The sequence below is a fragment of the Erpetoichthys calabaricus genome, chromosome 6, assembly GCF_900747795.2.
Source record: "Erpetoichthys calabaricus chromosome 6, fErpCal1.3, whole genome shotgun sequence".
In the NCBI taxonomy this organism is placed as follows: domain Eukaryota; kingdom Metazoa; phylum Chordata; class Cladistia; order Polypteriformes; family Polypteridae; genus Erpetoichthys; species Erpetoichthys calabaricus.
This window is the reverse complement of record NC_041399.2, coordinates 107,149,137-107,164,656: the sequence shown is the minus strand read 5'-3', so window position 1 is coordinate 107,164,656 and position 15,520 is coordinate 107,149,137. Positions and strand designations below refer to the sequence as shown.

The window sequence follows — 15,520 nt, the reverse complement described above, 5'->3', positions numbered from 1 at the left end:
TTACTCATTTGGCCTTGGTCAACAGATGGAGCCTACCTCATTTGAACTACCTTAACACCACAACTTTTCACTCAGCTTTCCCTCCAGCAATTTTTGCCTAATTGGTCAGCCTTTTGTGTCTCTCATTGCTTCACGCCATCTCTAGTTACTTTTTTTCATCACCTCATCACTCCTTCAATCTCTCTCTCTCTCTCTCTCTCTCTCTCTCTCTCTCTCTCTCTCTCTCTCCTGACATCTACTGAATTTCTGCTCCTCGTGTTGGTCTTTATACAGTTGATGCACCTAAGAACTGACAGTACTGTAGTTGCAACATTATGTGAACCAATTAACTAGATGGTTGCACCTACCTGAAACTTTGAAGCACCACTTCAGGATCTAGTAGAATTCTGGCTTCCTATATGAAATGCACTCCCAGGATACTGAGGTCTTTAATGGGAGCAGCCCAAACACTTTGCTGGGCTTTCTGGTCTGCAACTCAAATATTAACCTTTATGTACCCCAGCATGGCCACCTCCCCTGCTGTTGCAAATATTCAGCCTAGTAGTAAAGGCAAATTGCTTAACTTCTTCAGCAGTCTAATAATGTACTGTAGGCAGGCGGCACTAAATAAACCAGCATCTTCGCAACCTGGTCCAAGTATGACTATGGCAACAAGCTAATTTGCAGGATTGACTAACTTAATTTATTCTACAATTACAGAATCATTGGATGTGATCTCTTTGCTCATTGTTCTAATTAAAGGACTGATTGGGCAATCCTGGGTAGAATTGTTGCCTTTCAATGATTGGAAAGTGACCAGTGATAAGGTCATAGGCTGCTGTGGTCTCTTGTAGTGCTTGTTCCAGTGACAGTGGTCTGGCAAAATGAATCTTCTACTGTACAGCAAAAGGCATGAGGTTCTTCAGAAATGCCTGCTGATGATGAAAAGTTGATAGGTTGTTTGCATCAGCAAATAAAGCTCACAAGGACAGACCCCAAGAATGTATGCTTGCGTAGTTAACTGCAGGTGAAATCTCTTTGGCCAGCTTGCTCAGTACAAATCAACATTTCAAAAAAAGTGCTCCTATTTCTGGAAAGTCTCCTTTTTCTAGCACTACCAGGGTGCCCCAACCAATGCTGCCTACAAATAAATTGTCTGGAAAATTACAAGGACTGTGAAAAGTTAAGCTGGCTTTCCATCACACCACATGGATTTAATACCATATTTCTTTCTGCTGCTTGTCACTTGCCATTATAGCAGTGTCAGAAGACAGTAGTTGAATGCTTTATCAGATTCATGCTGTCAGTTAACCTTGACTGTGTGTCATTAAGCTCCTTTTTGCTGTTCTTCACCAAAGAGCCTACAAGCTGCCCCACCTACCCTCACAATATACACATAAGAGTTTTGATAAACTCTGAGCAACAGGAGCCTCATGTATAAATAGTGCGTACGCGCAAAAATGTTATGTATGAACGTTTCCACGCTCAAATCGCGATGTATAAAACCTAAACTTGGCGTAAAGCCATGTACATTTCCACGGTAGCTCATACCCTGGCGTACGCAAGTTCTCTGATCAGTTTTGCAGACTGGCGGCACCCAGCATCAAAGCAGTGCTACTGTTCCTGTGTGGTAACCCTTTCTTTTTTAGATCCACATCCCTGACGCGGCTTTATCATATACACTGAAACTAACTGCATATTGTTTATTAGTTTAGTACATCTGATTGTAATTATCCTGTAACAATATAATGGTCCAGGGAATAGCCAAAGTATTCCAAATACCATAGCTGCTTTAGCATTGTTACTCTCACTGCACCTTCTTTTTCTTCTTTCAGCTGCTCCTGTTAGGGGTTGCCACAGCAGATCATCTTTTTCCATATTACTCTCATTGCACCACTCGGAGTACTTATATCACTATATCTGAGTGGGGAATCACAGATCTACAGCAGAGAATTATCGGTATACAGCATCAAGCACACGCTGCCTCAGCCATCTTGCCTATTTGAAGTGCTCTAACACGGCAAATGCTTCAAAGCCTTTCCTGTACGGACCTTGCAGTTCAGAAACAGTTTCATCCCAAGAACTATAAATGCACTCAATCAGTCCATCAAGTGCTTCTTGTAGAGACTGTTTGTACTTATAAGTACAATCACCTCACTCTAAACTTGCACTACAGTTATAATATTGTACAACCTGAGCCACTTTATAAAGCACGTATTTACATATGATGACGATATCATTTTTAAGATTAAATGCAGCAAAATATGTTTATTAAATTATACAGATAAAACTTTAACTTAATTTAAATAATATATATTGTTAATAATTAAACATGTGAGGACACGATGTCGCTGCACTAGCAAGGATCTGGCGCTCCGTTCACTGACTTTTCCTGCCTCGCGCTGTATTCTTGCTGGGACTGGCACGACACTGAATGTATAGAATAATTAAACACGTACTACGAAGATATTTCAATGTTCCTTAAAGGTTTTGAAGAATCGATGTTCTAAGCTTACAGATGGCTTAACGTCTATTACAGAGCTGATTGTGTGGCTATTGAGTATTTGGAGAAAGAAAAGTAAGGACAGGACTTGGGGGTTAGAACGTTTGAAACAGACAGTACTGCTACAATAAAGTATTTCATCGAAGGTCGCTCATAGCACAGTAAGCATCTTGCATGAGACATGAACAATCACTGCGCCACCGTGTTCCCATGTTTAATATTATGCTTTAACTCCTATCATCATGAAAATGATGATCACGTATACATCTCAGTATTTTAATTATTCAGAGAGCTGTAATATTACGAATTTAATGGATTCTGTGTCCTGTCAGAGGAAGAGAAAGCCCGGAAGCACGTAGTGATTCACACACATAGAGCTCATAGAAGATCAAATACAAAACAAAGCATTTAACGTGCTACTTTAGTTACGATGGGATTTGAGAAACTAGTAAATTAAATGATTTTAAGATGAAGTTTATGATGTTCTACTTTAATAAACTACTTAATAGACTAAAATAAACTACATGATTAAAGTGGAAATTTCGAGGTTAAAGTTGACATTTCGTGTTTTTTTCCCACTGTGTGCCTTTTTTTTTCTCTGTACCCTAATAAGCTTTCAAATGACACTCAGATGGTGGGCTACAACTCGCCTTTTCACAGCGAATTTGATATGTGACAACTTCTTTTTCATTTTGGGCACTGTGCGACTTTGTGGACTTGAGTTTTCGAGTTTCTCCGACACGCTATGTCACTTGATCAACTTCCTTTTGTTGTTTATATCACCGTTTAAACCTACAAATAGTATGTTTTTCCTTGCCTCCACTTGGTATTCGCTGAAATTCTTCTATTTTCCCCTGTTCATTTACCATTGTCTTTTCATAGAAGGCTGAGCTTAAGGGCTATTTATATTGATTTGCATATTCAAAGAGTCATAATTCTGGGAGGAGTTGGGGCGGGACAGCAGGCACGTGCACGTGCGTTACTTTTCACGCTGACCAGGATTTATGGAGCGGAAGAACGTGGAAGTTGGCGTACGCACAGATTTATGCATCTGGATTTTTTTGTGCATAAGTACATTTCCGATTTTGTCCATACGCCATGTTATAGTGTGAATTCTATGCACGCCGTTATACATGAGGCCCCAGGACTTTACTGCAGCACACACTGATACACCACACATGCTACTGAACAAGAATGTTCTGATTTTCCAGATGCCCATGCCACCTCCAGTTACATCTCTCAATGTGTGAGAGCGAGGACTGCACTCTAAAAGTAGAGCTTCTTAAAATGATGCAGACACTGGGCTTAATAACCTTATACTTGGTCCCTTGATTTAATTTTTTCAGACACTACTCAAGGCTTGTCTGATAAATTGAAACTTTTATATTAAGGATGTACTCACTTCACTGAAGCCACTTTTTACAATATATATGCTATTCCTATTACTGCACAAATCAGTTGGTTAATCTCCACATTTCTTAAACCCACACTACTAAACAAGATCCTAAGGTTCTCCAACTTCCTCGATTGGGGCAGATTTCTCCTTTTAAAACTTCTTCCATCCTAAACGCAAGCCACTCTTTTCTGGGTAGGGAAGCATTTAATCAGATTTGGAAGTGCTGGTATTTATTATAATCACATCAAATTCAATTAAAAACCACTCAAGTGTGTGCCAGAGATGAAGCAAAGAATATGCAGTGTTTCACTTTGTAAAAAAATTTGCAAGATAAATTGCATTCTACTTCCAGCAAAATAATACCATTCACATAAGTAAGGCATTTAGCTACTGTTTGGAGCTATTTTCGTTCATTAATTCTAAATGTGTCTGCCTGTTGTTTAGCATTTAAATAAGGATCTCGATGACCTGGGGCCTCATGTATAAACGGTGCATACGCACAGAAATGTTGTGTAAGAACATTTCCACGTTTAAATCGCAATGTATAAAACCTAAACTTGGCGTAAAGCCACGCACATTTCCATGGTACCTCATACCCTGTTGTACGCAAGTTCTCCGCTCGGTTTTGCAGACTGGCGGCACCCAGCATCAAAGCAGTGCTACTGTTCCTGTGTGGTTTATCATTCTTTTCAGATCCACTTCCCTGACGCGGCTTTATAAATACACTGAAATTAACCGCATATTGTTTATTAGTTTAATGCATCTGATTGTAATTAACCTGTAACAATATAATCGTCCACGGATTGGTCAAACTATTCCAAATACCATAACTGCTTTAACGTTGTTACTCTCACTGCACCTTCTTCTTCTTCTTTCAGCTGCTCCCGTTAGGGGTTGCCACAGCAGATCATCTTTTTCCATATTACTCTCACTGCACCACTCGGGGCAGCTGATCGGAAAGAGAATTATCAGTATACAACATCAAGCACATGCTGCCTCAGCCATGCTTCCTATTTGAACTGCTTCTCACACTGCAAATGCTTCAAACCTTTCCTGTACGGACCTCGCGGTTCAGAAAGAGTTTCATCCCAAGAGCTCTAAACGAACTCAATCAGTCCATCAACTGCTCCTTGTAGAACTGTTTGGACTTATAAGTAAAATCACCTCACTGTAAACTTGCACTACAGTTATAATATTCCACAACCTGAGACACTTTATAAATTGCGTATTTACATATGATGACAATATCATTTTTAAGATTAAATGCAGCAAAATATGTTTATTATATTATACAGATAAAAGCACTGTATGCTTCACTGGGACAGGCGTGAACGATGGACTAATTAAACATGTACTACGATGATATTTCAAAGTTCCTTAAAAGTTTTGAAGAATCTGCGTTTTAAGCTTACAGATGGCTTAACGTCTATTACAGAGCTGATTGTGTGGCAATCAGTTACTTGGAGAAAGAAAAGGAAGGACAGGAATTGGAGATTAGTACATTTGAAAGAGACAGTACTGCAGGGACGGCCTTAGGCATGTGCAAACTGTGCACCTGCACAGGGCTGCCAAATCCCAGGGGCCATCACGCCAATATATATTGAATATAAAACAGAAAGAGAAAATAACGACACGGCTGAAAACGCAGCGGCAAATTTCGTCAAAAGGTAAACGCTTGTGTCATGAGCACGAGGCGGCTATGCAGTGTCTGCAACGGATGTGACCATCCACCGTGCATAAGATACCATATTGACATTGGCGGGCGAAGGGGCCACTGATTCTTTCTCTGCCCAGGGCCGCCACGAGCCTAGAGCCGCCCCTGAGTACTGCTGCAATAAATTATTTCATCGAAGGTCGCGCACAATCACTGCGCCACCGTGTTCCCATGTTTAATAACGTGCTTTAACTCCTATCATCATGAAAATGATATCACGTATACATCTCAGTATTTTAGTTATTCAGAGAGCTGTAATATCATGAATGTAATGGATTCTGTGTCCTGTCGGAGGAAGAGAAAGCCAGTTTAAGAAGCACGTAGTGATTCACACACATAGAGCACATAGAAGAACACATGCGCATTTAGCATTTAAAAGCATTTAATGTGCTACTTTAATTACGATGTGATTTGAGAAACGGGTTAATTAAACGATTTTAAGATGAAGTTTATGATGTTCTACTTCAATGACAAAATAAACTACGTAATTATAGTGGAAATTTCGAGATTGAAGTTGACATTTCGTGCTTTTTCCCCACTGTGTGCCTTTTTTTTCTCTGTACCCTAATGAGCTTTCATATGACACTCAGATGGTGGGCTACGTCTCGCCTTTTCACGGCGACTTTGATATCTGACAACTTCTTTTTTATTTTGGGCACTATGCTACTTTGTGAACTTGAGCTTTCGAGTTTCTCCGACACGCTATGTCAGTCGATTAGCTTCCTTTTGTTGTTTATATAACTGTTTAAACCAACAAATAGTACGTTTTTCCTTGCCTCCACTTGGTATTCACTGAAATTCTCCCATTTTCCCTCTTGCTTTTCCCATTGTCTTTTCACAGAACACTGAGCTTAAGGGCTATTTATATTGCTTTGCATATTCAAAGAGGCGTAATTCTGAGAGGAGTTGGGGTGGGATAGCAGGCGCGTGCACGAGTGTTGCTTTTCACGCTGATCGGGATTTATGTAGCAGAAGAAAGTGGAAGTTTGCGTACGCACAGATTCCAGCATCTGGATTTTTCTGTGTGTAAGCACATTTCGGCTTTTGTGCTTACATCATGTTATAGTGCGAATTCTACGAACGGCGTTATGCATGAGGCCCCAGAACTGTGCATATTGTTAGCTAGGACAGGGTTGGCATTGGCAGCATTCTGTTTAGATAGCTTTCCTGCAGAGAATACACAGTAATGTGCACAATGGTGCATTTTTATCTTTGTATGAAAAATATGCAACGTCATATTTTAAAAAACGTATTGCACTCCTCTATGGTGATGTGAACAAGGGACATAAGCAGAATTGATTTTACCAGTGTGGTACATGCTTTACACCAGTGGTCCCCAACCTTTTTGACAGCAAGGACCACTTTATTAGATGCAAATTTTTCCACGGACCGGTCGGTGGGGGGGGATGGGGGGGGCAGTTTTATACACAATTTACATAACATTTCTATTATTATTAAGCAGTTCGCATACGTTTGCAACCCGAGATTTTTCTTCTTTTTTTGCATATAACAAAGACATATGCTTTGCATTTGCCATTCCAACAGACTGTACATCACAAACATTAACACTGTTATCGTTTTTGTCGTGTCTGCCGTTTCTATAGGAGGGTGAGAATGAGTTAAATTCCAATGGATGTTTTTCAGATGTTGACAAGCAATAAGCAAAAGATATCACTGAAAACCACAGAAATCAAAAACATCAAAAAAAAAACAGTACGAGGAAAGTTCAAAGAAAGAATTTTTTTTTACAATGTTTCTGTTTGGGGATCGTTGTTTAGCCTAAATGTATACAACTGAGCTGCGGCCACAGATCTAACTGCTCTGTGGATGATTCATTCAAGCATTTCAAGGTCACCTCGTTGTAATGAAAGCATCTGCTGAATGTACTTCGTAGTAACGAGATTTCTATAGACTCGTGTCATATGGGGAAACTGTCGGGACCGTAAAATTACTTTGTTGTAATACTCTCTCACCTCGGTCTCTCTCCTCTCTCTGGGCCGCTGCAAAGCCCCGCCCACCAAGCATTCTGAAAAGTCTGAGTGAGTCTCCGTTGCCGGCAGTTCTCTCGCGGCCCTGCTGTCAGACTGCTGCGGCCCGGTAGTGGGTCGCGGACCGGTGGTTGGGGACCCCTGTTTTACACCACTACAGAAAAGATCTCAGGTAGATATTCAAGTGTGACAGAGGATTTAAGGACCAGTATTTCTTGTTTTCCACTCAAAAAAAAAACCTAAAAAAAACTCTAGTGAGTTTTTCATGTTTTGCAATTGTGAAACAGGCTACAAAATAAATTTTAGTGTCATTTTTGTGAAATTGTATGTAGATTGAAACCTGCCTGTTTCAAGTCATACCTAAGGACAAAATTCTCTGACAGCAAAAAAGAGAAATTTAGATGGAATGTGTATTAATAATCACACAGAAGAGGAGACGCTATGCAGCGTGTAATAGTGGTTAAGGCTTTGGACTTCAAACCCTGAAGGTTGTGAATTCAAATCCTGCTACTGCCACCATATGGACTTGAGCAAGTCACTTCACCTACCTCTTTTCCAACCGGACAAAATAACACATAACCAGTGGTGTCTTAGATGTGTTGGATAAAAGTATCAGCCAAATAAGTATGTGTCACACAGGCACAGCTTAAAAGAATGTCATGTCAAACTGCAATCGAGAAACCATTTTTAGCTCAGTTTAGGAGCAACTGGCACACATCTGTAACACCCAGAATCTTGTATTTTTGTACTCTTGTAGAACCACAGACACAAGATATGATGGAGTAGTCAGTGCTAAGTTTTCTCCATAAGAGAACTTCCAAATTCACATGAACCACAGAAGATCAAAAATTTGTCAATTTTCTATGGACAACAGAGAAAAGCCAAGCAAAATGACACCTTTTATTGGCTAACTAAAAAGATTACAATATGCAAGCTTTCGAGGCAACTCAGGCCCCTTCTTCAGGCAAAATGATTACATCTTGCCTGAAGAAGGGGCCTGAGTTGCCTCGAAAGCTTGCATATTGTAATCTTTTTAGTTAGCCAATAAAAGGTGTCATTTTGCTTGGCTTTTCTCTACATTCATAATTCATAATGGCTAGCATGGTACAACACCCTAGTACTATGGACAACATAGAATCTTCATTGTTCCTCTTGAATCCAATGGTATGCTTTCAGTTGGACTCTCCATTTCAGTACCATGAGATAGATTTTCTCAGGAAGGTACTGGAGTGTGGTTCCTGTGTAGCCTGAGCACACCCTCTATTCACCCATTTTAAAATGGCGGCTGGAAGCCAGGCTTCTGTAATGGCCCGTAGTTCCCACACAAAAAAATGAAGATGTTAACTAATGAAACCACCGCTGCAACTGCCACAGTAAATGATGTGTGAAGAAGATGCACTTTTATCAATGTTTAATGTTGCATTGTTTTAATTTTTATTTTTTTATTTAGTTTTTATTTCTGCACAATGCTTGTCATTTGCAAATTAACAAAAATTGGATGAAGTGATGAAGTATAAAATGGATGAAGTGACCACATGCAGGTTGAAGAATTTTGGGGGTATTTTTAACATGTTTTTGCTTGTTTGGTGTTTTGTTTCAATTTCTACATTTTTTCACAGTTGTCTCCAGGTTCCTGTCTTGTAAAAGTAATGGCTAATGTTTTACTATTAGCTTTTGAAAATATGAAAAATGTCTAAAAAAAAAGAGATTTTTAATATATGGGAAATTGTAAAAAAAATGCTTCCCCTCTTAAAAAACAGTCTGATTTTCATCTATTTTCTACTATCCATCCATCCATCCATTATCCAACCCGCTATATCCTAACTACAGGGTCACGGGGGTCTGCTGGAGCCAACCCCAGCCAACACAGGGTGCAAGGCAGGAAACAAACCCCGGGCAGGGCGCCAGCCCACCGCAGTATTTTCTACTAGTCTGAGTTAATTGGCTTTAAATTTATCACACTTTACTCAATATCCATGTTCCATATATCAAAGTAAAATTCTGACATTTCTCTTCCAGAATGTTTGCATTTGAATAATAAGTTATGTTGTGTACATAAGTAATAGCACAGTAAGTGGTGAAATATAACAATATTTTACACTTATGATGGTGTTTGTATTGTCATAAATGTTGGAATACATTTCTAAACAACATACATATCACAATGGTTATGTTACAAACTACTACAAAATTGTTATCATATGCTGTCCATCAATAATATGTATAGTGTTACTGTTTTGAAAGTATTAAAAAGGCAAAATTCTTTTTCTGTGCTTTTAATCTTTTCAGATAAAAAAAATACTTTTTTGAAAATACATGTTCCATATATCTAAGCAAATGCGAGTCATTGTTCTTTAAAAATATTTACATCTGTTTACAGAATTTTATAGTGTCTAAATATTACAGCCCAATAAATTGCAATACCTCTGGCAAAAATGCAATTTGTAAAATAAAGCTATAGAACCAGCAAGATTTATAATTTCTCTTAACATGGAAAAACCTGAAGAACAGCAGAAATTAAAATATTATGTCTCAGGAAAAGGAAAAATGCACATCAGACTCCAAGGAAAAAAAAACACATTTTATTAAAAACATATTTTGCAAAAGTCCATACTGGAATTACAAAAACAATTGTGAACAATAGACGTATTTACTACATTTTCTGACTAAAAGTAAGCAGGAGTACATAAACGATTTGTCCTTAACTCCATCTCTATGTGCGTTTGATCTTCTGTACAGTAATAAGATATGACATAAAACCTGTTTGACAGTTTTTCTCATGGAGCTACACGGTGCAGAGGGCGCATAGATGTGTAATCTTATAATAACTTGTAATATTGCACACTCTTCCAGTGACTGTATCTATTACAACGCATAGATGTATAATCTTGTAACTAAAAAAAAAATTAAAAGATTAATATCTCTGTTTTGTAATAATGCACACTCTTCCACTCTTCTTCTAACTATTACACTCCCAGGCCACCGGAATATAGGACAATGAGCTGTCTGTTATGAAAACATTTTGCTAAATATTTGAGAAGCTGAGGCTGAACTGAAAATATTAACAATGGAATTGCCTTATCAAGCAATTGTGATGTCACACAGAAATATGTTTGCACGTATTAGAAATCTAAACCTCTGCTCTTTTTTATTGGAGAACAGTATGTCTTCTGAAAAAAAAAGGCTATTGCATTTATCCAAAGAAAACCAATACCGCACCAAACTCACACACACTGTGCATCAAGCCACTTTTTCTGTCAGTCAAGTAAGTTCTATAACAAGTGATCAGCTCATGCTAAAAGAACATGTGACAGCTCTCTTGAAAGCTGATAGGCCAGAGCTGGATAATAACGTGCCTCTTAATTTGATATCAAATCACTGGCAAACAAAAGAAGATCTGTAAATGTTCACATTGTTAAGTACACTGTCAACCAATTGTTGTGTCATACAGAAATAAACCTACAGACATCTGAAAGCTTTTGTTCTTTTTAACAGGATAAACACTGAAACAAAGATGACCTTAGTTTTTCTGAAAAAAAAAAAACAGAATCCCCCAGCAGACCAGGTTGGACTCAGCCTTGTAATGGACATTTTGACATGTCACCAATTTAGAAGGCTGTAAACATAAAGGGTAAATGTTGAACTTGAAGTAAATTAATGATTTCCTGGATTATCATCGGTATGCCCTGTTGCTCCAGATCAACAGGGCTGATGTGAGAGGTTTTAAGTCATGAAAGACATGGCATCTGGATGGTCCTGCCCATGTCCAGAGAGATTAATGGAGGGTGGTACTGTTGTGCTTCCCTACCCATTATTTTTGTCAGTAGCTCAATTTGTGTAATAGAAATGTCATATTTTTATTAAAATATATCATAAAGGTTTTTCTTTTTATGTATTTATATTTCGGTTGGGGGCAAAATATAAGTTATTTTCGACTTACCGGTAGACTAGAAAAGATATTAATAGATTTGTTGCTATAATACATAAAAGTCTCTACATATTAATTAATGAAATAATTACATCTATAAAATATGATTTAACAAAATAAACTACCTTTTTTCATATAATAGCAGTAAATAAGTTACTCCATCTCTGACACTTGTTTACTTGGAGCTTCTTAATGAAATATGCTGAAGTTTCTTTGCTTTGCTCCTTTGATCTTCATGCTTTCCTTTACTCAGGCTCTCTTCTGCCTTCTTTTGCAAAGACGCAAGATATGAAGTGGCACAGTAGCTTGGTCTCTTGAAGTATCTTATCAAATCATATGTTGGACGTTTCACTGAAATGATATAGATACATACAGAAATAAGTCCCATTAACATTTAGGTAGCAAGTCACATAGGTTCAGGTCAAATAGGCACAGCAGCATATCCAGAAGACAGGTTGTTGTAATTTGCCTTCCCATCGGAGTAAGATCATAACATGATTGCATGGAAATAATAAAAAGTGCACAGCACTTCAGTGTACTTTAGAAGGCACAGATAGGAGCTACAGTAGATCAGCTCATTTTTGTATTTACCTTTTCTGCTGGACTGAAAGTTTTGTTTTCTCCTCTTCCATTGCCAGCCAGTTTAATTTTACCTTAGAAAACATTAGAGCCAGAATAACTGTGAGAACTTTAAAACCACTGAATCTCTGTATGTTGTGTGTACTGGACTGTAATTATAAATGAAATGGCGGTTGCTCATAGTGCTTAATGTGGCTCATTTACACTAAAGCCTGAACACATATGTAACATAAACAGCTAACTTACAGATCAACATCTACAGCACATGTGGATAACTTCCTTCATATCTAACATTGATATCTATGCACTGTAATGTGTGTTTTTGCCAAATCGTATTAAAGCATATACTGTATATGTTGTATGCTAGCTATTGCTTTATTGTTAACATGCTTACAGTATCTGTCTGAATATGAGTGTGTGAATGTGTGATTGTGTCACCCCCTCCAAAGCTTCAATCTGTGTGGAAGGCTGTCAGCAAAACATTTGTTACATAGGAGACCGTTTAACACCATTTGATATTGATTACAAAAATACTGTATATATACTCAGTGATGTCTTGTGTAAATCATACAATCAGTTACATGCAAGAGAGAGATTCTCTTTGAACATTTCAAAGTGCTTTTAAAGTACATGATGATATTCCTTATTGACCTGATATATGATTCAAAAAATATATAACACAAAAATATATACAGTATAAACTGAATACTGATACTTGATCTTTTTCTTTAAAGTTAGTTTGTGCTACATAGAATAACAATAAAGTGAATTTACAGAAAATACAAATATAAATTAAAATCTAAGACTATGCTACTCTCAAATGAGTGCATCATACTGTACCCCAGGTTGCTCCAGACGAAATGACTAATATCATGACTACAAAATTCTGAAAAGTCTTGACCACCTAAGTAAGTTATAATTATTTCAATTCAGCATTAACAATATTTGCACTTTCACAATTCAACATAATCAGATGATGAAACTGAATTTTCACATACAGTAGTTGTTTTTCTTTTATGAGCAAACATTTTTATTATATGGATCTTAAGCAAAATAGATAACATGGTTATTAGATAGCTGTAGTGAGTAGCAGACATTATCCACAAGTAATCTGAGACTATGATTTGTGCTTTAAGTGGTGATGCAGACATTATTTGGATTGTTTGCTATGTAACTTTTTGTTTGCATTTATACATGGCACATATGATATTTTGGGCTTTTACTAGGAATATTAAATGAAATTTGAGAGTCATTTTTGAAGTGTGGTACAAGGTCTTTCTGATGTGTAACCAACCTGAAACAAATTATAAAACAAGACAGGGTTGAAGGATAGGCACAACTCCATCAACTGATTGGCAGAACTGGTTCTTACCCTTAGTGCTTTCTCTTTTGATAACAACTGTTTTCATCAGATTAGTGGAGTTGCAATGGTTACTAGAATGGCACCTAGCTATGCCAGCATCTTCATTGGTTTGGTGGAAGAGCATTTCTCTTCTTCCTACATAGGCTTTGTGCCTGATCTGTACAAAAGCTATATCAACAATTGTGTTGGTGCTGCCTGTTGCTCCCAAAACCAGCTACAGGAACTCATGAATGATTTTGATAGTTTCTATCCATTGCTTAGGTTTATGGTCAATGTTTCTACCACAACTCTAAAGTTTTTAGATATTGGTCTTTCTATCAGCTTTTTAGAAATTAAAACCTCTGTCTATTACACGTCTACTGGCTCACATTTTTACCTTCTATGCAGCTCCTTCCATTCCTAGCATAATAAAAAACTCTCCCTCTTTCACAGTCACTTTGACTCCATCACCTCTGCAGTTGACTTCTATAATGAAGCACTCAGAATGAGGAGTTTATTTATTGACAGAGAATACCCCCTCTCATATTGTGGACAGGGCCATTAATCAAGCCAGGAGTAGATCTCATAACATCTAGAGAATCCCCAATAATAAAACCCCTCATGCCAGTGGTCCTCCCATTCCACCCTAACACTCTATCTCTCCCACAGGTCATCAAAGAAAATGCCCCAGTTTTGTAAAGTGATCCATCTACAGGAGCCTTTTTCAGAAAACCGTCCTTGATCTTCTTCTGTCAACCACCTAACCTACACAAATATCTTATCATGGCTCACATATTAGAGGAGACACAATTCCTACCTGGCACTTTGATCAATAACTAGAGGAGCTGTGTACCTTTAGCAAACATGTCACTAACGATATCCTTACAGTATATCTGGTCCCTCTGGTAAATTCAATGTTAAACAATGGGCATCCTGAAAGTCTAAAAATTGTATTTAATGCATTTCTTATAGGAAGTGTCCAGCCATCTACATACTGTAGGTGAAACAGGGAGACAGCTTACAGAACGCTCCAGGGAGCATGTTCAAGCCGTTAAGATCAAAGACCTTACAAAATCAATTCCAGAACACTTTACATCCCTTGATCAAAGCCACACAGATCTTACATTTTGAGTTCTTTCAAAAGGCTTTGCATTATCATGAAATTTGTGAGACTTACCAGGGAAGTTTATTGGGTTCACCTACTCTTGCTCTTGAAGATGAATACACATACACATAGCAGTCCCATTCAGACAAAGTCTGCAGTATTCTACATTGGACCGGGCTACACATGCATACATATAGAGATCCTAGCCAGACAAAGTCTTGAGTGGTGCCAATTGCCTGTCACTCCACAATATGCTGAAAAAGATTGTCTATATAGGGATTCACTATCACCAGCTCTAACATACACGATCAGCTCATGGTGTCATTGTGACACACATAAAGGCAAAATTCTTTCGATTATATGCTACTTACTAATCAACCTATGTCTTGTTTTTACTTCAGTTGTTCTAATTATTGAGGAGCAACCTCAATAAACCCTGTGAATGAGACAGTACAAAGCTAACTCACATTCGGTGCCCTTTTATTATTTAAATCATGCACAACATTGCATTAATATAAGCAGGTTGCTGATGGTAAATTGAAGATTTTCCACACCAGAACAGGCTTTAAAGACACTTTTCAAAGAAAAACAGAAGATACTAACCTTATTCTCAGCCTAGAATTAGTAGTATGTGCCCCCTATAAAATTCATCACCTGCTTAATTTAGTGTAACAATGTGCACTATGGCTCCTGTTGGACTTCCTGATATTTTATACACTACATTACATTACTTTGTATATGTCTCCTTTTTTCACTTTGTGTTATGATATAGATGAATGTTTTTCAAGGAATTCTTGTTAAAGATTAGGTGATGTGGCTTATTCACCTCTTGCTACATTATATACAGTACAGAAACAACTACATTTGTGAGAGAATCTTATTTTGTGCACTTTTAGGAACATCTAAAATTAATTGCAGCATTCAATGTTTGTCTAGGATGGTAAATATACTATTACTAAAAGAATATCAACACCTAGAAATGTCAA

At 37.8% G+C, this 15,520-nt stretch overlaps 1 protein-coding gene across 3 annotated transcripts in view; it reads right to left on the bottom strand.

Moving 5' to 3' along the window:
- Positions 1 to 11,550: 11,550 nt before the first annotated feature.
- The window catches only part of LOC114653083 (dual specificity calcium/calmodulin-dependent 3',5'-cyclic nucleotide phosphodiesterase 1C-like), a 930,233-nt gene continuing 926,263 nt past the window's right edge, over positions 11,551 to 15,520 (bottom strand). For all 3 annotated transcript variants that reach the window (XM_051929364.1, XM_051929366.1, XM_051929367.1), the window contains one exon: positions 11,551 to 11,859. In XM_051929364.1, the coding sequence (XP_051785324.1) occupies positions 11,684 to 11,859 (176 nt within the window). In that variant the 3' untranslated portion in view covers positions 11,551 to 11,683. The remainder of the gene's footprint in view (positions 11,860 to 15,520) is intronic.